This window comes from Ambystoma mexicanum, chromosome 8 (genome assembly GCF_040938575.1).
Source record: "Ambystoma mexicanum isolate Mex_15411 chromosome 8, UKY_AmexF1_1, whole genome shotgun sequence".
Lineage (NCBI taxonomy): Eukaryota > Metazoa > Chordata > Amphibia > Caudata > Ambystomatidae > Ambystoma > Ambystoma mexicanum.
The window spans coordinates 1572161871-1572186420 of record NC_090929.1 but is presented as its reverse complement, the minus strand read 5'-3'; the positions used below and the strand labels follow the sequence as shown (position 1 = coordinate 1572186420).

Sequence of the window (24550 nt, the reverse complement as noted above, 5' to 3'; positions counted from 1 at the left end):
TAACCCCCCCCTGGGCAGTCACACTGCAGTCCACCGCTAATGTCATTCAGGGCCAGGGTATGGTGTACCTCGGTCTCCGGAGTCCTTCGCTCAGGTGCAGCAGTGCGCACGCGGGGGCTCAAGGGCCTGCCGCTGCCGAGACAGTGCGCCAGCGGGGGCTCGGGCACGTACCTGCCGCCGCTCGAGGGAGCCTGACAGCGGTCACCGGCAGGCCTCCTCCTCTGCGGGACCACTGACGGTGGCATCCGTCTACCTTCACAGACGCGGTCCGCTCCCGTGTGTATGATTAGTTCCGTCTGGGGGCAATCTTCGGGTTCGGCTCCTGCACCCAATCTCCTCAGTATCCGCAGCAGGTTGCACAGGGCATCGGAGGGGCAGGGCGCCTGTTTCCTCCAGTTTGGCTCCACGCTACGTGGCCTCCCCTAGTCTGCAGCTCCGGCGGCCATCTTGCCTGACTGTCGCAGTGAGCCGTGGCTGATTTCCGCAGCCGAATGTGTCTGAATGGTGCTGCGGTTCGGCCCAGCAACGCAGTGGCTCAGACCCCAGAGGTTCCCCTGCGCTTGGATGTAGTTTTCAAACGTTGTAATGCCCAAATTGCAGGATATTTACAGGATTTGGCTGGCAGCCCCGGGAGATCTGAGGAATCACGTCCTCATCTCACGCTCGCTGGCCACGCCCCCTTGAATACAATTAATATATCATGTCTTTTCTTTCATCGTGGAGCGCACACTCCTGATTTCAGAAGTGCATTACTTTATTAATTTTACCTGAACATTGCTATATTATATTTATTTAGTTGATTACCTAGTTTATTGCAAACTTTTATCAACGGCTTTAAATGTTTGCAAATAAATCCCGCACAGTTCATCCAACTGACGACCGTAGGTCCCCACCACTCCCTCCCAACATGCATAGAAGAAAAGCAAGTAAAAAGAAAAGCACATTATATGACCTTAATGATTTTATGATTTGAATCAACCCCTATTTTACAACTAAAACACTTCCTTCAAAAACTGTATGGAAGTAAAGATCATAGGAAAGTCTTCACCACCCAAGAGGTGTGACCATAAATTTTCGGCCTCCTCGCATTGCCTTTTTTTAATGCAATCTCCCAGGTGCTTGGTTCTAATTTCTGTCAACCCCCTGCAGCATATCAGGACAGTGTTTCAACTTGGCCTTCGGATCTACAAAATCTACAGTTATTTGCTTTTGATTTGCCATGTAGCTTCAGGATTTCATTACTGGGGAAAAGATTAAATCTTAGTCTCATGAACTGAGTTATATAAGAGCTTTAGGTATCACTGCCTTATGCCATATGCCTCGGTTTCCTTGCTCAGTGCTGATTGCATCCGACGGGTGTTTCTATCCTCGAGAGGTTTAAGCCAGTTTTGCACCCAGATTTTTCTTTTTCTTTTGTCAGGATTGGTCAATAAAACCTTAATGTTGGATTCTAACGATTCCAACAGAGCTCTGCGTTGGCCCTCCCATTGTCCCAGGATGCTAGGCGTAATCCTATCCATCTCTTTGCCAAGAATTTTTAAATGGGAGCGCAGGAGGCCCCAATAGGCATTTACGAAATGGCACTAACCACTTCTAGACCGTTTTAACATACAGTGAAATGAGGCCTAGCTCGTATTGATAGATTATAGGCAAAGCTGTGATTTGCATTATTTTGCTCCCTTCAAAATAAACACACCACTTAATCTCCTATTATTCATGTCCATGGGACTTCCATATTTTCTGCAAATGAATTTAAAGCAAGGCAGACCCATCCCCCTTGCCATTGAAGCCATCTGTTAGCTCAACACAGATGCACTTAATGGTCAGCCAGAGTCCATGACATACCACCCAAGATAAAGCGGATCTTGACTGTGTGCTCTGTCATGCAGAAAAATAAGACCCTCATAAACATTGGGGATGGGTCACATGATGTCCATGATGCACTCCCACACGCTACAATGATTTTTGGAATGTGTAAATTTATATTTTATAACATGGAGATCAGTCTCTAAGCACAGACGGGGATTCAAACCTGTGTTGCTCTGCATTGTCTTGCTTCCAAGACAAACTCCTTGCCCCTGAGCTGTACCCCCAACAATGTTTCTCTCTCTGTTTTTTCAAAGTAAACCCTTATTGCTGGGGTGTAATCTTCTTAATCGTTTTGTTTTAATGGTGGATGATACGAAAAGGGTCTGGTTTTTGCGAGAAGGCCACTCGTGACAAGCCTTAAACCCTCAAGTACAGTCATTTTTCCAATACATTATGAACTGAAGTTATCATTGTCATGGGATTTACTTGGAACAAGTCTAAGCAACGGCAATTTTTGTGTCAAGCTATTTGTAATACAGGTAATCCCATGTAATCCCATGTGTAAAATACATTTCACATTTCATTTGTGAAAACGGTGTCACTTTTCTAGTTGTTTCTCCTATGTAGATAAGGGTTCTGCAATTCTGAAGTTTGCTTTTCTACATTACTATGTGCAGTGCTTCAATTAAAACTACATGACGTTTTCGGGGTGATGTGCAAAACCGAACAGGCCTTTGCTGCAAATTTCCTCTAGTTTCGTATCACAAGTATTCAATAAATATGCTTCTGCAGAAAGTTCTTGGGGGACTCCCCATCAGTTATACAGTGTCTATTTAACAGTGTCAGTCTGCGTTTCACAGGCTGCGCATTTTATTTTCATTTGGGGAAAAAGTCGGCCATATTTGATTACAGCAAGGCACCATCTCAACACATACGGATTCTGCTGGTCTCTGTTTTCCTTAATCTTTCCCGACTACTTGGGCAGGGTCCCATGTCGAGCACTTTTTGGCCACTACTTACCCCCTAAAAGCTGTGGTCTTTTGCACATTATAATGATTTAATATACATGACAGTCAGTGTGCACATTTCAGACCAAACGTATGTTATTTATTCAAAATGTTCTTTCACAATTTGGAAATCGTTTCACGATTGATTGCTGTAACGCATGTTAGTTCTGATGAAGGGTTTGGGCCCTGAAAACATGTGCTCAGTGATGCTGAAACTATTGTCCATTTCGGTAATTTACTTATGTGGGTGATATGTGATGTTCGGTGTTAATGTATTAGACAATAACCTTTTATTAAGTTTCTTCGCATTATAATGTATTGTTTTGCATTTTGCAAATACATTGTATCTTACAAATATGTTGCCACATTTTATTCACATTATCTTTAATTCATTTTCAACTTTTAGTAAAAATATTTCGTCTAGTTTTGCAGACTGTGGATGGTTTTAATTGATATAAAATATGGTATAAAAACTTTCGAAGAAGCTTAAGGGAATTTCTTTCATTATTGCAGTATTCAGGCTTGTGTCATGCAGATCACGCACTGGTTTCCGTAGCAAGCTCTTAACTTGCTTAGATATCTGTCTCTTAGTCCAATTATTAGGACCCTCCCTCTTGTGATTGTCCACTCAACCTAACTGAAGGAGTACTGTTTGATGATATATGCTAGATGTGCTAACATCTGGAGGATGTGTGATCGTTTTTTGAGCCAGGTGATGCAAAGGGACCCCTTATTCGTCAATATAAGAGGAGTCTGCTTGTGTCGAGGTGCAAATGCATCTGAAAAACACATGGAAGATTTTGTCTGGGTGTAAATATGTTTCGAATGGATTGTGTCCTCCAACGTATTCCTCATCTTTGACATGTAATATCCAGCTTCGGCTGCTTCGTAAATTTCTTCGGCAGAGGGCGCCCTGCGTCGATGGCGTTGAGTCTATGTCCCTCGAAAGCCTCAGTCAAGGGTGACATCATTCGATGTTATAAGTAGCACGCATGCCGCCCGTTGGCCTCAGTTCCGTTTTACCGCAAACATGTTTGCTTCGTGAAACTCGGCGCGCCTCGTACTTCTGAAGTACTACTGTTGTCTCTTTTCGACGATGTTTTGGTCTTCTACCCCAACGACTCCTCGTTCCGGGTTTAAGAAATGTAAGGAGTGCAGCTCCAAGATGTCGATTACGGATCCGCATCAGGTCTGTCTGTGGTGCCTGGGCGAGGGCCACGAGACGGATACCTGCTCAAAATGTCAGTCCATGATGGGGAAGGCCTTGCGAGAGCGACGGGGGAAGTTAAAGGTAGGCAAGGTGTCCAAGCCCCGAAAATCCTGACTGGCTGCGCTTTCGACTGATGACTCGAGGGGTGACTCTCCTAGTCGGAAGAAAGCCAAGCGATCATGGTCCCGTAGTTCGAAGCGAAGGCACCACCAGTCGCCTTCCTCGTCGGTCTTCGTTGAGAAGTACCCCCGAGATGGTGACATGCCCATCCAAAACGTCGACACCGGCAGAGTGGGAAGCTTTCCGGTTGGAGATCCTTAAGGTTTTTGAAAAGCAGGGCACGGCTCCGTCCGCGCCTTCTAAGGAAGCCGGCAAGGAGCGGTCTCGGCCTGATACTCGCATGCCCTCGAGCCTGTGTTCACGGTGTGATCCACATCGAGATCCCTCAAGGCATCGAGAGAAAGTGTCGAAGGATCATTTGAGACGGAGAGAGCGATCAAGATCTCTGTCGTCATCAAGGTCTTTGGAGCCATCAGCGCCATTTGCGCCGTCGTTGGTGCCCATTGGGTCTTCGTCGCCAGTCAAGCCATTGGTGCTGTTGTCGATGCTGAAGCGGTCGATGCCGGTGGAGCCTAGTTTACCGACTCAGCTCTCAGGTCCAGTTGACTCGCCAAGGAAGGCTCTGGCTAAGTCCAAGTCGACATCTTCAGCGCCTTCTAAGGCTCTAGGCTCCCTGCCTGAAAAAACGTTTGTCCCCCTTCCTAAAAAGGATTTTTTTAGAAACCTCACTTCAATTTTTGAAGCGGAGGAACATTCAGGTGGGGAGGATGCCCCCTTTGGGCTCCAGTATGGGACTCCTAATGTGCCAGAGTGCCTCATTTCTGAGGAGAGCATGATGCAGGACCTTTGTGACACTTTACATAACGCAAATGGTATTGATACCTCTTTGGAGTGGAGTTCGATGAGCTACAACCTGGGGAGCATGCCGACTCTTCATATAGGCACCTTATGTCTAAGATGGTGGAGTACTTGGGCTGGTACAGGCATCCAGCGCATTATGTTCAGGATGATCTTACAGATATTTTGTACAAGGGTCTGCCTATGGATCCTGTGTTACTGTTCCATGTGGCTCTTCAATAGAGGGTGGCCAGGAATTGGGAGACCCCGGAGACCATTCCAGCAGTGAACAAGTCTCTTACAAGAAAATACCACCCCTCCAGCAGCGACCCAGGCTATCTGTCCCAACACCCCACTCCCGAGAGGCTGGTGGTCCAGGCAGCTACGGCTACCTCAAAGCAGGCCGCGTACCTTACCATCCCTCCTGATGGGGACGATAAGCACGTAGATGGATGGGCGCGGAAGGTATTGTAGGCGGGGGAGTATGGCGTTCAAATCAGCCAACTCTACCTGTGCGCTTGCAAACTTTTCGTATACTCTGTGGGAGTGCATCTCCATGGCAGCAGAGCACATTCCAGAAGGGGATGAGGGGGACGGCTTTCTGGCTATTACGGATGGCAAGGAAGCCATGTGCGAGCCCCTCGAGTCTGGATTGGATTCTGCAAATAGTATCAGCAGATCCATGGCTATGAGCACCGTAATACGCAGGTTTGCGTGGTCGTAGAAGTTGGGTTTTGCACCCGATGTGCAGACTCGTCTTCTCAACATGCCATTTGACCGGCCTCCCCTTTTTGGTAGCAAGCCTGACGAGAGCCTTGAGAAGTTCCAGATCTCCAAGGCGGCTGCCAAATCTTTTGGCACCGCTGTTAGGCAACCTCAGCCTTTTCGTTCCAGTGGACAACTGTGGAGGAGTAGATCTTTTTGCTGCTACTCCTCATTTGGAAGGGCGAGAGGAATGGCCAGTCAAAGAGGCAGGCGAAAGACAAGGTAGAGGTGCCAAGACTGCTCCAGCAGCAGCCTCTTTACCATCATCCATTAAAACAGCTGCTTCAAAACCGCTCTGGAGACTTCAGTCACAGTTCTCCAGTGGGGGGCAGACTGTCTCAGCATCTCAAAGAATGGCAAGCCATTACTTCAGATGCATGGGCTCTGGGCTCTGGAAACAATAGCCCACGGCTACTGTATTCCCTTTCCAAGGAAGCCTCAGGACAATCCACTGGGGAAACACTCTTTGAGGATTCCGGATCCCTTCCTTGTGCAGGAGATTTTAACCCTGCTAGAAAAAGGCTTCATAGAACCAGTGCCTGTGGCAGAGAGGAACGAGGATTGGTATTCCCCATATTTTTTTATTCCCAAAAAGGACGGGGGACTGAGGCCCATCTCGGACTTGAACTACTTGAACAAGTTCCTCAGGAAAGACAAATTCAAGATGGTCACTCTTTCTCAGATCCTTCAGGCCCTCCGACTTCAGGATTGTTTTGAATATTGTGTTGCCAAACAGCGCAGAGAAAACTGTAGTATGATGTCCAATGATAAGTAGGTTCAGATCCTATAGGTGCGATGGAAACCAACAAAAGTACAATCCTTCAATTGTATATAAGAAGATTTATTCTTGTTACAGCCGACACGTGTTTGACCATTCGGTCATCCTCAAGGCAAGAATTTCTTATACACTGCCCCTGGCCAGATTAATAATGCAGTCCTAGTAGAGGAAGTACTGCTGTTGTGGTTCTTCGATGAAAATTCGCATTCAAACTTTGCGGGTTTGGAAGGTAGCCCAAAGTGTTAATCTTGAAAGATACGTGCGCACAGGATCTAACCCCTTTATGCTACAAAAGTATTTTTGAACCTGATATAATAGATGCACATCGCAACGGACGCTCTACTATGGGCTCACGGACAAGTATCTTTCAAGATTAACACTTTGGGCTACCTTCCTTTGGGCTAAATCAAATGTGTTCCCACCTTCTAAGTTTCAAGTTCCTGTGTGGGACCTCAACCAGGTTTTAAAATTTCTGATTGGTGCTGCTTTTGAACCCTTGCACTCGTGTCCATTGAGGTTGTTGACCTTTAATACTATACTGTTAGTTGCTCTTACATCTGCAAGAAGAGTGGGTGAGTGGCAACCGCTTTCTTCCAAGCCACCCTTACTATATTCCACAAGGAAAGGGTTGTTTTGAGGGTTATACCCTCCTCCTTGCCTAAGGTGGTTTTGGACTTTCACCAATGGCAGAAAATTGGACTGCCAGCATTCTACCCTCCTCCGCATCCTAGTAAGGAGGAGGAAAGGCTACATCGGTTGGACCCTAGGAGAGCGTGGAGGTTTTATATTTCCAGGATGTCCAAATTGAAAGTGGACGACCAGCTCTTTGTAGGATACACCGGACACAGACTGCGCCAGGCTGTTTCCAAGCAGACCTTGTCTAGGTGGATCATCCTCACTATTTCTGAATACTACCGCTGGCAAGCAAGGACCCTCCTGAGGGTTTTCACGCCCATTCCACCAGGGGCATGGCCACCTCGACTGCCCTTCAGAGAGGGGTCCCTATTAAGAACATCTGTGATGCGGCAACGTGGTCATCTATACACAACTTTGCTAAGCATTACTCTCTGGATACTTCCCACGCAAAGGAAGTTGCATTTGGTAAGGCAGTCCTTTATTCTGCCCTATGAGAATTCTGCATGTCTAAATTCTTCTCCCGCCTCCTATCATGGATACTGCTTTGTGGGTCTGTCAAAGATGAGGAATACGTTGGAGGACACAATCCATTCGAAGAACAAGCTACTTACCCCTGGTAATGTTCTTTCGAATGGATGTTCCTCCAACGTATTCCTCATCGCCCTCCCAACCTACCCCTCTGTAGAATTTCCCACGTTATTGCAGTTCTTTCCCACAAGGCTGAGTACTGTCCTGCCCATGTATTTGGGCACTTATGATACACGAGGAGGGAAAAACAGAACTAAGGCCAACGGGCGCCGTGCATGCTACTTATAACATTGAATGACGTCACCCTCGACGGAGGCTTTCGAGGGACATTCACTGGATGCAGGGCGCCCTCCGCCGAATTTCTGAAGCAGCCGAAGATGAATATTACATGTCAAAGACGAGGAATATGTTGGAGGAACATCTGTCAAACCGGATATTAAATTATGCCTCTTATTATAAACGATTTGTTTGTATATTGGCCTATGCCAAGTTGCTTAAAATTGTACGCGAATAACTCTGCGGCAAGGTCTTGACTTTAGAAATTGATGTAAGCCGCCATCTTGAATCAAGCCTCCATTTTAGGTTAGAAACCGCCATTTTGGGGTTTTATACAAAGTCACCCTGTAATCTAAAATGGCCATCTCGTTTGTCCTTGTTCTTGCCTTAACCTCTCCAACCTCTGTAGAGGAGTTAATGTCCAACCTGCCCTCAGGCTACATGTTAGGGTCATGTAGACCTTGTCCTTTGTTGACCTCGGGAGCAGAGGATTAATTGAATTAGCAATGTTAAACTACAAGTATACAAGAACAGTAATGCTATCCGAATATAATATACGAAACAGTGTGTGGTCTGTATTAAAACAATATGTAAAGAGTGTAAATGTTAAATTAAAGAATAATGGAGTGTGTTAGTAAATGTATTGAAAAAGTAAACCACGAGCACGGGATATGTAAATTAGGAAAGTGAACCTGGCGCGACCCTAGCCCAGTGCATGATTAACCTGTAAAGAGGCTGGACATCGTTTTACAAATTGTATAAATGCGTCGATGTCCAGCTAGGAAACTCTCTCACTGCTCACATTGAACCCTGCTGGTGGTCTCGGTGATCTATTGACAGCCAAATAGCTATTTGTGTACTTTGTTGAATACTGTTCAGTTTTGTAATAAAGATTCTGGGAATCTTTATAAGCCTGTGTCGGTGTATTTTAATTTGCTCGGTGTAACAGCCGTAATATTGTATTTTTTCTGATTCCACACATCCAGTTGAAAGAACATTACCAGGGGTAAGTAACTTGGTCTTTCCAGTAATGGTACCCTGTGATAAATATCGCTGGTTTCAGTGATGTTATTTTCCTTTGTTCTGCTACCCACCATCCAGCACTTTACAAAATATTCTAGGGCTCGAGCTGGGATGGTAAATAATCCTAGTCCTATGATATTTGGGAAGTGCTTTTTGGTTTACAGGGGGCAAGGGAACAGAATATCAGTCCTATTTGTTATTTTTTCTCAGTTAAGAGTAACCCATGGAACGAAGTTTACTCTATTCAAGATTTTAACAAATATTCAACTGCATAGGTTATTGACGTATGGTTATGATTTGATATGTTGACCTGTACCTGCAGCTTGGTATTTTATGTGTTTTAAGCACTTGCAAAACCAAGCTTGTTGCCCCACGAAAGTACACATTGCCTTCATGTTAAGCTTATTAGACCAGTTCTGCGTTAACTGTTTAAACCAGTATATCGTACCCACCTGGATGATATCAGGTGGGCAGAATAAAAAAATATGATAAAGCACAGCAACTCCAAACAAACCGGTCTCCCAATAGTTAACCAAAGGAATTTGTCCATATTTCACTTTTCTTAGACTTAGACACCATTGATCAAAACTGCAAGCACCATGTATTTGTATCCAGTTAATCCTCATTCTGTATGTTTGTTTCAGTGTGAATTAACTGAACACAAGCTTGAAAATGCCTGAAGTGAAGTCCATGTTTCGTGAGGTTCTTCCTAAACAAGGTCAGTGATGTTTGTGTTAAATGGTTCACATTCTTGACCTATTAAATCGGACTAGATATATCGACCACCAAACAGTAAAATAATGTATAGTTTTTGGAATGGACATACTCACTATTGAAATGTATTATGTGTAACTTTTTGTTATGCAGATTCATTTTGGATTTTTCAAACTACTGAATTTTGATATTCGGATCACCAATAGGCCAGCCCTACGATAAAAGAAATAATTTGGGTCTGATCCTCTCTCTTGGCCATCCTAGCAAGGGCTTCCTCTCTTAATCAAGCTTTTGATGACTTCCTCTCAACCCTTAGTTCTCCTTGCCAACACCCTTACACGACTTTATCTTTGCTTGCCTTTGCCACTTACCCTGAATCTCCCCATAAATATATAATTTGAAAAGCAACATACTTCTTCATTCAATGTGATAATGTGATGGTGCAACGATCCCCCCCGCCCCCTTCACTCATGCCCTTCTCCAAGGCTGCATTCTTTACACTGTCTACTTCTTTGTGGAGCTTAGTCCAAAGCAAACACTCCACTATCCTGCAGGCCATTCTGGCCCTCACCCTTGTTCTATCCCCTCCTCTGTCTGCCGTTGACCTTTGCCTCTACTTCTCCTCCAGGGTGCACGTCACCTTCAGTGGGCACACTCTTCCTTTTGACTTCTCCTTCCAACTATTTCCTGCCTACACCCAGCTCATCTTCTCTTTTCCCACATTTACCCCCAACCTCTCCTCTCATCTCTTTTAGTGCTCTCTAGCTAGCTTTCAATGGATGGCTCATTTCTTTCTTATGTTCAGCTCTTACAAGACCGAAGTCCTCTACATGCTTCCGTCCCCCCTTTTTTCCCCAGGCCTTCCTTTCAGTCCCACAAGGCCTGCAACTTTGGGTTTCTCTGAAAATGACATGCATCTCAATCCGTTCATAAAATCCAGAGTAACCAGGTTATCTTATATCTACTTAACCTATCCAAGATCTACACCCCCCTCCTATCCTAATGCTGCACTAAACCGGTTCGCCATCCCGCTGTACAGTCTACTTGATTACTTCCCCGATCTTCGCCTGGGCTTTCCCCATGACTCCTTCCCCACCCTTAACAAAAGTCTCCACTTAACAATGCACACTGAACGTACTCTCTGACCCCCCCTCCGAACCCCTCAATCCTCTACCACGTTGCCCACTGTCTTCATGCATCATTGGTCACCCTTTACCTTCCTTTTACTAGTGTTTAAATCTTTTCATGGCTTCGGCCCTATATCTTTCCAACTTAATCTCTCATTACTACTTGTGCTGCACCATACAGTTCTGCTGCCCTCAAGACATGCCCAACCTTTCCACATCATGCTTCTATCCTTTTCTCTTCTGTGTCCTCCTCATTGGAATGCCTTCTTCCCCTGATTAAAAACAATGTCACCCCATATCCCTCCTTTCATATCTTCCCTTAAACTCTATCTCCTCTCCTTTTGCAGGGCACCCTTTCGGAACACGTTGGACTGCCCAAACAACCCTAGTGATCGCCTCGGTTTACATTCTTTATTGTACTGTATATTTTGATATAGCTATTTATATAATTTGTTCATTATTTAAAAGTACATAATTAACTTAACAAATATTTTTTTTTCTCTTTTGTTTAATATTGTAATGGAATTGTTAATGATCGTCTCTTAAGAAAATTATATTGTAAAATTAAATGAAATTAAAAAACATAAGTTCAGGAACTGTTCAGAAAAAGTTCAGGAACTGCCACAAAAATAAATGACCCATTCCTACTTTCTATATTCCTCATATACCATTTCCTTAATCTCCTTGTGTGAAGATTCCTCTTTCCTTGTTCTTCGAGAATGTCTGGATTTTAATTGTTTTTCATGAACAAATTGCTCTACTTCTGCTGTGAGCAGAAGCGTGTTGCAAATTCTTTCTCAAATTTGCAATGTGCTCACGCACAGCGGATGCATTAGTGTTTTGTTCATGTGTTTCATACGTTTTGAGGGGGGGCCAGTTTTCTTACAGAATGTTCTCAAGAGGTTGATTATGGTTTGATTACATTGCTCTACTAGTAGCGGGGACAGTAGGCGATATGCAGCTTCAGCTTTGCAATGAGTATTTGCCACATTTTGGTAATAACTGTGCCCCTAAAATGGCTCTTGTTATTTAATCGAAACAATCAGAAGATAGATAAATATTGCAACAATTTGCCTTAACAAGAGTAGAAAAGAATATATCCATTTTATTTAGACATCATAATTAAAACATTATTAAACTCTGCAATTCAGAATGGAAAGTCATACAATTAAAACAATAATAAAACCATAGTCTCGTCATAAGAAAAAGATCCTGATCAGTAGGATTCACAATTTCTGTTTATAAATCAGTTTATAAACTGACCCCCAAGGTGTATTAGTATAGAATATCCTATGGTGGGTATCTATATTAGATTAATCATAGTCCAGTAAATTCTAGACTGTAAAGCTCAACATGTTTCTGTTCTCTCTGTGGTGTCATGATCTCTGCTTCCAAAAGGTCAGGGTTTTCCCAACTCCCTTGGAAGCAGATCCATAACCCAGGTTCCGAGTGCCAACCAGTCCCAATTGGGACCTTTTGGACCCAGTCCTGGCACCAGTGGCACCAGGCTCATAAATATGCCCAGTCCCAGCGCTGGAAGCGCCGGGCTCATAATGCTTGGGTGGACTTACCTGCAGCAGACCATGCTGCTTACTTGCCTGCCAGTTGAGTCTCTGATCCTCTTCTGTTTGGAACTACTCTTCCTGTTGGGTGGGGCAGGAGCCACTCCCTAGATTCAGAACACTGGAACTCTTCTGGAAAGCAGGAACTCTTTTCTTACCTAGGCGTGGCTGTGGAAGGAGACACCTAAGCACTACTGGAGGCTATTTAAACCACACCCGATGGATGAATCTTGCTTTGCGTTATTCTGCATCCTCAGCAGCAGAACGCTCATCGTGTCTTCTGCATCTGATCCTGGGCCTAAGGAAAAAGGCTTACCATTCTGAATCCAGTCTTCAGCAACACCTATAAAGACAAGAAAGAACAGGTTAGCATTACGGTCTTCAGTGACAGCTCTTCACTTACCTGGTCCATCGGCTGTCACCAACGCCTCGCGCTGCATTCCGGCATCTGAAAGACAAAGGCTTACCTACTCTTCGCACGCTCCGGAGGCCTTCGGCGCTGCATCCCGCATCTGAAGGACAAAACAAGGTGCGTTTAAAGACATTGGGGAACTTTAATACTCACGTGCCATTACTCCTTTCCACATCTAACCCAGTGGGTATTCCGGCACCCTGCAGCCGCCCCGAACTTGTACCTGCAAAATAAAAAGACAGTTAGAGCGCATCGTGAAGCAGGCAACAAGCGCTTACTTACGTGCTTCCAGGCGCTTCTATTCCTCACACGGGCTCCATCTTCAACTCACTTCAGCCCGCCATCCGCCATCGCCGGAACCCTGCAAAACAAGAGACATCATTACTAAAGACTTTAAAGACATTAGAATTACTCGAAACTTACCGTTCGTGCAGTAAACGACGGACAGCAGTCCTCTGAAGTCAAGAGGCCTGCTCCCCTTATCCAGTGAAGAAACCGGTTACAGCACCCTGCCTCGAGGCAGATGGAGAGCACGGCGTTCACTTACCTAAGACATCTTACCCTTCGCGCCAGACATACAGTGCACAGAGGTCCAGCCCAAAGAGCCAGCCGTGTGTTACACATCACCTTTGAAGATACGGTATACGCCTAGTCAAGACCGGCGCCTCTACGGGAATCAGGTGAGCGTTACAGTGGTCAAGGAACATTCTTCAGGAGTGGTGGTTTGGGTCACTTAGACTAGGAAGGTGTGGAGACTTTATCTTCCCTTCTTGCTAACTTTTCTCTAGTTAGATTTTAGGTGAGCTGATCAGTAGTAGTGGAAGCAGTCCTTTGATAAGTTCCTGTTCACTGGGAACACCATCCATTGAGAAGGTAAATGGGTCAATTGGAATAATGAAATCTGCGCTCTTTCAGATCGTGAATTGTTGCAATATTTATCTTCTGATTAATTGTTTCGATTCTCCTACCCCAAAAAAAGATGGGTATATCACTATTGATTTAGTGTTAGTTGGGATTCTCCACCCCAGGATAGTCTTGTTATTTAATGACATGCTCTATGGCAGATCAAAGTGAGATTGTTTACAATAATGCAGCAGTTTCAGATGTGCAGGAAATATCACACGTTTTGTGATTAAACACTTTATGGTGAGCAACTGTTTGTTTTTTCCCGCTGGATGAACATTGGCTAGACCAAAATCATTGTGTAAATCTGATTTTAGCAAAGTTAAGCCACATTTTACAATGTGTGGCCTGTGACATGGAGAACTATGTTAACATTTTTCACATACTGTGAGAAACCAGAGGGTGTCTCACCCGCTATTCCCCAGGAGGCTAAGGCACGGCCATCGCCTTTGGATCCAGACCCTGGGGGTGGACCAGTGCGGGAGGATCACCTGGGTGAGGGGTCTTCGGAGAGTAGGGGTGAGGAAGCCGATGGTGAGACGCAGTATTCCCCCCCCTATTTTGTTTATCCAACCCATCCTATGTTTTAGGATGCTCCGAGGACCCATCTCCCCCCCCCCCCCAACCAAACACTGGGCAGAGGAAGAGGGTGACTGAAAGTAACAACATTACTTTTCACACATCGTACAGGCCATGTGCTGCTAATCGGGGTCAGGCACTTGATTCGAAGTGCATACAACTGATACCAATTAGCTGTCCTCGCATGAATAAAAGGCAGAACCCAAAGACACACTCTGAGCAAGACAAAACACGAGTACGAGCAGGGCTTCTGGGACAAAGGCAAACCTACTGTAGCAGAGCGACGGACCAAGGGACAGGAGCAGCGGGTCGAAAACCCCAAGAGTTCCCTCCTGTAGGTTGTGTCTGACAGGCTGCAGAAGACCCATGAAGAAGGCCAGATCCCACAAAGTGAAGACTGAATTGTGTTTCATGGACGATGCCAGCGACCCTCCCAGGTGAACGACAGAGTTGGTGAGGCGAGGTCAAGCCTGTGGCACTAACCTTGACTGGTGAATTGGGAATCGCAAAAGACAAGAAGAGACGTTGGCAAGTGACCTGAAAGACCGGTGTGTGTTAAAGTTTGAAGTAGAAATATTCTATCGCAAGCGAAGGCTGCATGCTTGTGAGTGAAACGCGAGGAAAGGAAGAACTGTTAATGATCTTTGAATTAAAAGACAGCTGCGAAAAACAACGATACTAATTAACAGAGTGATCTGGCGAAAGGAAGTAGCCCACGCAAGTCTCTCTGAGAAGTAAATTGTTTGAAGCGATAAAGCGTATGAATGACAAAAGTGAAATAAAGAGGTTTAACTCCTAGAGAAGGGGAAAGTGAAAGATGAACTGTAAACTTTAAGTCGAAGTGGTCCTGCAGTAGTCTGTAAAGAAAGCCACGCACATTTTAAAGTCTTCGACATGCGAAAGTGGTCCAAGCCCGACAGAGGGAGACCGAAGTGAAATAAGCTTGGGCTTGGTAGCCCCCTTGCACGTTTGTGTTGAACTTTATCGTGAGAGGGTTGAGCCTGACAGAGGGGGAGCTTTGTGAACTTTTTGATTGAAACAAGTCAAGAAAAGAGACTTAAACGTGGAAGGCCAGACAAGCCTCGATCCACGTTTTGGAACACTTGTGTTGGAAGCCGAGCCAGAGTGTCATCTTGCCTACAGGGCATCCTTACTCCGTGAGATCTAACGTGGGGAGGAGAGCTGGTTCAGCCACATTTATTCATTTGAACACTGATTTTTTTTTCCTTTTGCATGGATTTCTCCTTTTTACATTTTTATGTTCAAGAGATGGGGCAGGCATTAGGTTTTGTTAGCATAGGCCATTTTGATTTGAAAGACTACACTAGGTCTGCGTTATTTATTTGATGGTCGAGACTACTCCCATCTTAATTATAGGGTAACATAGGAGTTTCTCCAATGTTACCCTATAACATTGGAGAAACTCCTATGTTACCCTATAATTTTAATAAAGGTTTTACAAATTGTACCCATTTTGTCAGTCATATTTGTGATACCATGCCTCCCCTACAATACCAACATTTCTTTTGTAAAGAGAGATGTCCTGGTACATGTGTGGCCAACATGCAAACTCTGTAAGGATTTCTAAGGTTTTCTGTAGTGTGTTGTGTGCCTGATATTAGGAGACTGTGGAAAGATATGCACTATATCCATTGAGTAGATCTCGATTTGGGCCTTCTGACTAATCGGCCATTTTGAAGCTGAAATAATTTGTTTTTCAATAATACTCTTAATTTTCTTTTCTCCTTTCCTTGACTGTTTTTTTCATTCATTTCATGCCCTTTGTGTATGGTGCTTCCTGTCACCTTGCTTTCTCCAAGGATGTTTTCTACTGAAATTCATTTCCCCTAACAATTCCAAATTTGGTTAGTTTATCTGCATGATCATTTCCTTCTTTGTCTTTTCCTTCTGTTTTGTTGTGATCTTCTTTTTCCTTTATATAGTTATTGCGTTGCCTTGTACTACATCATTTGCCATCAATACTTTTATATTCCTTTTCCATGTTTTAGTGGTTTGCTTGTGCAGAGCATGCCCAGTGCTTTGCAGATAGGTAAGTAGGTGGTAAAATCATTTTGTATATATTCACTTTCATCTGGTGATCAGATGAGACCTTGGTGGAATACCATAAGCTCCGCAATTCGCTGCTTCAGATACCAATTTTGTAACCCCCACAACAAGAAGACTGATACTCGGCCTCAATGTTTCTGATTCCTGACATTACCTCCATAGGTTTCGGACACCGGTGTCTTCATTTATGTGAAAATGGCACCACCTATCAACATATGAAGTGGGTAATTCTCCACACTGCCTTTTGTTTTTTATGCACTTTTCCTGTAGTATTTAAGTAGTCCTGTTCTCCTAGGTAGATTGACAAAACTGCAGTAAGGGGGGTCGGTGGAACAATCAGTTTTGTCAGTCAATGGGGAAAATCATGTCACCCATGAATAGTTCACTAATCTAGTACTAGATTAGACATCACTCCTTCCCAGTTAACTGTAATTAATGTAGAGCATTATCTACACTCATACAATTATATATTTAAATATCATAACACTGTAAATGATCACCCTATGTACCCATATTCAAATTAACTTTCCTGTAACCGCTTGCTCTGAATCTATGTACATATTCTTACAATTGTATATGTAAATATTTTCACATTGTAATTAATATTTTGTGTGTCTGTGTCAATTTAATGTAACTGGAACTACCTGTCCTGCAATTATAACTTGTAAAATGTGCGCCCAGATACCCTTGGGTTAGGAGCGCTATATAAATACATATAGAGAGTGCTTGATTACCTGCCCGTATTTGTCAAGTTCCAGTATTATATTGGTTGGTGTGAAGTTTCCAGGTCTGAAATATTGGACTGCCCACGCTGTTGGCAGAAGCGCCTTTTCACATTATTCGAATCTTCTTTTTAAGGAGGGTAGTGCTTTGCTGGCATGGGTAATTATTTTAGTGTGATTGCCATGTTTTGGGTATAAAACTGCAGTGAGGCCAGTGTCTGAGAATCCCATTTCCACAAAGGGCTCCTTCATATCAAGGGCATCTGCCATGCAAGGTGCTTGAGTAGGATTTTCTTTTGCTGTTCAATTGTGTAATGTTGAGAATCTCCATATGCTCGGTCATGCGTTTCATTTAACAGTTTCTCTAGGGATTGTGTTGTTTCTGCACAGTCTTGAATGAATTTACAGCTGTAATGAGTTATTCTGAGTCAGCTTCAAACTTCTTTAAAGTCAGGGCGATCTTCTAACTCTAGTAAGGCCTTAACATTCTTCTTTTGGGGAGTCACACTTCGTGATTATTTTTCGGTTGAAGCAGGGCCGGACTGGGAACCAAAATTGGCCCTGGAATTTATTTTCAAAGTGGCCCCATATTTCACTGAATGAGCGAGCTCAGCGGGTGAGCCCAACCCTTCTATGACGGGATTAAGAGTATCCCCCAATAAAATGGGGAATACAATTAGTCAAAATGAGTGAATTTAAAGCATGTTTTAAACATATATGGCTTAAGAGGCATGTTTTAAATAAGTTAATGATCTCTCAAAGTAGAGAAGGCAGTGTCCTAAACGTATGAAGGTATTGCTTCTTATAGAGCTATACGCTCCTACTGCTTGGATGGGTGTCCCCATCATGGTCCAGGTCTGGAGACATGGGCGGCGCCAGGCCTTGGCTTGGGAGGGCTGAAGCCCTCCGACTTTGAGGCAGATGGTAGCACTAGTTGTGCTGCGCAGCAGAGAGTTCCTATGGCAAAGGATTGCGATGGTAAGAGCGTGTCAAATTTCTCACGTGGGAGAATGGATTTACATAATTAACTTTGCGACAGCAGCAGAAAACATACAGAGCCAGAGGACAAAAGCCTGACTGGGCCATGATAAAAATAAAATCTATGATGAAGCCACAGGACCGCCTCAACTTGCAGATGGCCTACTCCTCCAGTGATTAGCATGGCACTGTGGAATTTAACAGCCCCTGCATTGGGTTGAAAGATGCATCTGATGGGCAAAAGGAGAATGAAATAGGTATACAGCCTCCTGGGCTCAGAGGCGGGGCCGAAAGCCCAATAGGTGAATGGCCACATGCATGATCAGCTTTCAAACGTGTCATTCAGCCCATCACACTCTCTCCAAACTTTGAGGCTGGCTCCATCCATGCTTGGAAGGCAGTTCTTGGGTAGATGCACCAGTTCACATTGCTCCCCTAATCAAGCGGACAACTATTTTGAAGTTAGGTGAATTGGTGCACCATTGTTTTGTGGATTATTATAATGTGGGTGAATGGGTTTCGCCACAGATGTCAGCAGGCCCTCATTTTTTAATAACTGTCCATGTGGTAGGGCTCACTGCTCTTGTAAGCCCACAATGTAGGATCTGATCACCTTGCCCATTTAAGATACGACCCTGCACTGGACTGGAGGGGAGCACAAGTCAATGCCCCTCAAACCCCATATTCTCAAAATGACCCTCATGTGGCCAAAGGGTGCCTAATGTCACCTATCAGCAGGCAATGCTCATGCAATGGGGAGTTCTCTGTGTTTTAGCTGAAATAAAAGTTTCTGAGTTACAAGAGAGCTGTTTGGCCTAGGAAGATGAGACGCGGCACCTTTTCACACATTCCTTCTGCTCCCAGAAGCCGCTGTTAGAGACCTTCCGACAATCACCATTTGTTTGCTTTCAAAGCCCTTTCCTCTAAGTGGGTGGTACAATATTGCACCGTGGGTGAGGCTGCGGACTGAAAAGCCTCAATGATAGCCTGCATGCTGTATGCTTGGAGCTGACTATGCCCCATGGCAATGAGAGTAATGCACGGGGCTGTGTCACCTTATAAGGACCAAGTTAGTGATGAATTGGGCTATGACCCTTTAAAAGTGATCCTGCTGACATACACTGCTCGGTTTGCAAAGGAAGGGATTTGGTGTTTGCATTAATCATATTATTTAACATAATTCTGAACAAGGGTGACCGAGATCTGTAACCCCTGCCAGCCCATGCAGAATAAGTCTGTGTTATGCATACGAAATGCACATACTATACCTACGCATGCCTACGTCTGCCATGGAAATCGTTTTAGCAGATCACATTACATACAACTCAGCAACTCCACTCAGCACCCTCCCCAACCCACCTCTAACCGCAATCACTGAGACAAAGACTCAATACTTGCTTGCTTGTTTGAAATTTGGTATATTCTCTTTGCTGGTAAAAGTAGCATCATGTAACAAAGTCTGCTGCATGCCAGAGTCACATGCTGAAGAGTGGGTACCATGGTGACAACTGCAACGTCACATACTGATGTAGAGTAGGGTGGGCACAGCACTCAGTAGCAGAGCTAGAGCACATAGAGCGACCCAGTCCATTCAGATAACCTGTATGACCAACAGGCGCAGGTATACGCCCCAATAAGAAGCTGTATTACACTGCACGGGCATGGTCCAAGTGAGAAGCCACCTGCCCCGAAGCCTTGTCGTTTATATATACGTGCACTGCTGCTCCTATAAGATGCATGAACTAATTTAGCTTCTGGAGGCTTGTGTTCAGTGCCCGCTACATGAAGGTATCATCGACATGAATGACCCCATTAAGTAGAAACAACCTATCATGTCGATCCAGACATTTCCAGTCTCTGATGCATGTGTGTGCTTTGGGTTTTGTAAAAGGTCCCGCATGTGCAGTTAATCCCCAAGCGGAAAAGACCCAGGATGCGGGGCGGGGATATCATTGGGCGGTGCTGCCATGAAAGGCCTAACCATGGTATTGCCATTACTTCAGTAGCTGTCAGTGGACGAGTGCCCTTTATGGCACATAGGAAACTGGCACATGTCTAATCTTCAATAAGACAGAATATGCTCATGGTAAGTGTGCCCTGCATTTTGTGTCTCGTGTTCCTAAAATCCAACAGCAGGACGGAAGAGAATATGCTTCCAGGATAAATTCAACCAAAGTACAAAAGACTCAGTGGGCTCACTTGCACAGTTTCCTTTAAATATGTCTATTTGCATAAATGGTAGGCATGAATCCACTGTCACGTGTCCCTGTATTAGGGCCGGCTGAAGATGTATTAGGGCTGCAAGAGGCAATTTCAACATGTTTGAGCCCCCCCCCCATCCCTCATTTGCCTTACACAATACGGGAGTGCTGGAGCATTCAGGATACCAGGAGAAGCAGCATGTGTACCATATTGCACACTGAAAGTGTTGGCGCATGCACAATACTGGGACTCTGACACATGGAGTTGCCATGAGCACTGTTAGCAGTACACACATGATGCATACCAGCACATGCACTATCCGGGGAGTGCCGCAGCCAGATTCATGCACAAATACCCATCATCAGCTACACATCATGAGTAAAAATCAACCCTTAATTGACATTTTTGACTCCGCTGCCTGGCCTGGCCTAATGCAGCAGCATTAACATCAGCCTACCAGCAAACGGCCATAGAGCACCTTGGTTAATCAATTGTTTGAAGAAATTTGGCCATGTAAGGGCATTAATATCTCTACTACAGTGCCCACCAAAAGGGGCCTTCAAAACTCTATGAATCATCAGCGTATTTGAATAATTGGCACAATTATCAGTCTGTCCTCCTCACAACGCCTAACAAACCAACTGGGGTCACTCAGGTCTGCAACACTGGTATTAATTCAGACTGCCAAACCAAATCATCTCTGCTGCAGAGGTAGGACTATCACCCACCTAGACCCCAAACTGTGTTATGATTTCCCTCTAAATGTAAGAGGAGAAAATATGATTCAATGCTGTACAAGGTCTTTGAGGTCTTGCTTCTCATCAACCTTGATTTCTAACTGCAGGGCCTGCAGTCTTTCACGACCCCCCCAGCCCCCTCATCACACCAAGTTCTGATCCATATCCAACAAGCAATCTGCCATCTCATGACAGCATGCATCTATCGTAAGCTCTTGCACTGTGACATTCCCATCACAGTGACAATTGCAATGAAGTCTAACTTTGCTAAATGCATTTAATCTTATGTTATGTAGCATATCGTTAAATACTTGTTGTTAAAGTGTCTGTCCTCCACAATTGGAATGTAATAAGAATCACTGGGAAAGCATTGGTAAATCCCCTGCCCCCATGCCTTCATGTCTCAGCCTCCTTTTTTACCCTGCTCAGTTTTTCTTCGGCGCTTTGAAACAGTTTGCTCTGCATGTAGCGCTTTACGCAACTTCAATTAACGAATGCAAGATACCAGCCCAGGAGCAGTATTGCGACATACGTGAGACAAGGATTTTCAGGACATGTGGGATACTGAAAATACTAGACTGTATATGCAAGATGCCGGTGATCGCTGCACACATACTTATTAAGGAAAAAGGTAAGCACTTTGATGATGATTTAAGAAAACGCTGTTAACAAGCACAGCAACAGTGAGTGGAGTGGTCCTAAATTGCAAGGTGCTTTCCAATGACTGATTGAGTGGAGTAGGTAAGAAGGCCCTAAAACCCCCGCCCACCGACAACTGAGCAATCACAATCCCACTCCTCTCCGCCGTCCACAGCCAGTCCGAGGATCAAGCTCCAACACTGCCGCCCACCGGCACCAAGCAATTTATCTATTCAATAACGCACTGACCTGACTAAAATACTGCCCTGCTCCACTCGCCATGCCAGTCGTTGTGAGATTCAGAGCGCAATCTCAGTCAAAGCAGTGCACTGAGACATGTGGTCGCCCGCCTGCCCGCTGTGCGCAGCCCTGCCCCTGCGCAATTTGTCCAGCACCTCATGTGATGCAACATGAATGCAAGCGAGCACAAACCAGGGCTGCAGACGTGACAAGCGCAATGCTCTGTCATGAAACGCGCATGCGCATGCCGGCCTATCCTCGACCCTAGGAAGAAAAGAAATGCGCAGCCAATTTCATGCAAGCCACCCAGGCTGGCTCAGGCTCGATGTTCTTTTGTTTATTTATGTATCCTTCCGCAGTTCCGCTAAGACCCAAAGAGGCCCTATGCCCCGAGGCCTACCGGGGGATGTCCCGGTGGGCCAGTCCAGCCCTGGGTTGAAGTGTTTGGCTATATTTTAGATTTTTAAGTGTCTGTCATCCTCATGAATGATGGTGCCTCTTTCTTTTGAATCTGCCATTGCTTTGTGGAGGGATATGGGCAACTTGTTGACACTGTAAATGAATCCAAATGGACTTGTCCATCAACTAGACTGGATGTTTTGAAATGTGAATACTAAACAGTGTTCGTAAGGTTCCAAAACCAACAGTAATTAGTAAACATCAGTCAAATACAAAGTAGCGAAGACCTGAATCTTGATGTTATGCCAAAACTTGGTCATTGTATTAGAGAGATCTTCAGGTAGGTACCCTTTTATTCCGCTCTGTACTGTTAGCCCATAAGCGACACAGACCATTATGTTTGATATTTCTTAATATTGCAGTTTTGAAAATACTTTGAACTGGATACCTCTTCTGTCTTTCCTCTCTACTGTAAGGGAAATAATATCACTCCCACTATTTAAGTAAATTGTCTCCTCGAAGGAAAATAGTGGTATATTACTTTGTGCTCCATCTAGTACCTTTCCGGCTAAGAATTACAGGGCCCTTCACACTGGTTAGAATACGTTGGTTAGAATACGTGTTCCCTGGATGAACAGGAACCAGGTCTTGACGGGTCTCCCCATGGTATTCCACCGTTGCCTAGTCTGCTGGCACATGGGCTATGGGGTCCTCGAGGGTCCTCCCCTGCTATCCCTGGACCTTCTCCTGTGTTCCTGGAAAGCACAGGCCTCGACAGAGGCGATTGCACCTATCTTGTAGTTAGGAATCTGACACAAGAGGCCGCCAGGTTTATTTCTGGCCCTAAGGAAGGCCTAGACTATCTTCTGCAGCTCATAGTTTTTCAGTGTATGGGTCACTTCATAAGTCTTTTAATTGCATCTGATGATCTTTGTTGGCCAAGTCTTATAATTTCTGCTCTGCTTAAAATTACAGCTTGTGAGGTTGATGGACGTTTCTTCAAACCTCTGGATATGGTTTTATATGCCCGCTATAGAGGACCCTCAATCACCTAAGTAGCATAGGTTCACCTAATCTCTTTTAGGGTTTGATTTTCTTCTCCAGTAGTTCCTTTTGGCCTTATATTTTCAATAGGTTTTAGTAGTCCTCAAAATCAGTTTCTCTCAGGCCTTCTAAAGTCCTCTCATCTCAGTTTTGATTGTCTTTTCTTGGATCACATGTTCTCAAGCAATCCTCAGATTGCATGATTGTGCTACAACAACCCCAAATAAATAAATTAGCTATAGTAGGGACCCCCTGGCAGTAGTCTTCAATATCCTCTGAACCTCGACTGGTCCTTGTATCAGGTTGTGAGGAACTGACGATATGTTGGAAATGTCGTGCTCCACCTTTCCTCCACCCGGATAATTATTCTAGGAGGTTGGGGTGCTATGCTACTGGTACCTTTTTATACTCCTCCCATAAACTCAGACCCTCCTGGTGCTTCCCATTTATGATTGGAGAGGGTTTCTGAAGTGGCTATTAAGATGGGCGATATCAAACCAATCCTCGGACATCCAAGTCGTTGTTCCCTTCCAATTGGGTCTGCATCTTATTGTGTGGACAAAAAGATGCATCTTTTTTGGCAGTCCTTTCAGATTTCCCTTGTGGTATTTCTTCAGAGGTTCTGCTTTCCATTCTGGGAAGACGCATGAAGCTGAATGGAACATTGCATGGGCAGTGGTGGTTGGAGGTGAGCAAGAAAATACTGTGGTAGGCAGTCATGCTTGTGATAGTGGGAAAGAGCAACACTGTTGACAGAACAGGAGTCATGTGGTTTGCTGAGACATGTGAGGAGAAGCCACAGCAATGACTTGTCCACATGTGTTTAAATTTCACATATTTATCTTTAGCATTGATGAGGCCAAATCATGTGCAGACCATAGTACGTTGTGGTTTGTGTTCCCCAACATTTTAGGGGTATTAGTTATATGGTGACTGATTTATCCAATTGTTTTGCTGTGTGAACTACTCCTTTAAGGTAGGATTACTTATTTCAATAAAAATGTGCCTTTGTCAATGTTTTTATTTCTTTACCTTGTAGGTCCATTAGTTTGTTGTGCGCTTGTATTTTTTTAATTTTAAATAAGAGTCTGTCCCTGCCCAGTTTCCAAAACATTCTTGCAAGACAAATGTTAACCAACACCTATTTAATATCTTGAGGGGGGTTCCTAGGTCTGATTCTATACATTTCCACAAAGCCACAGAGTTTAGCAATAATCACTAGAAAAGGTGGTGGTCTTACCGCAAGTGTATGCCTTGTTGGAAAACATAAGCTTTAATGCAAAGCCTTATGACCTT

At 44.5% G+C, this 24550-nt stretch overlaps 1 protein-coding gene across 2 annotated transcripts in view; it reads left to right on the top strand.

Annotated features, from left to right (window-relative positions):
- Positions 1-24550, top strand: part of BBIP1 (BBSome interacting protein 1) — a 206546-nt gene that overhangs the window by 80116 nt on the left and 101880 nt on the right. For both annotated transcript variants that reach the window (XM_069611776.1, XM_069611777.1), the window contains one exon: positions 9574-9647. In XM_069611776.1, coding sequence (XP_069467877.1) covers positions 9602-9647 — 46 coding nt within the window. In that variant the 5' untranslated portion in view covers positions 9574-9601. The remainder of the gene's footprint in view (positions 1-9573; positions 9648-24550) is intronic.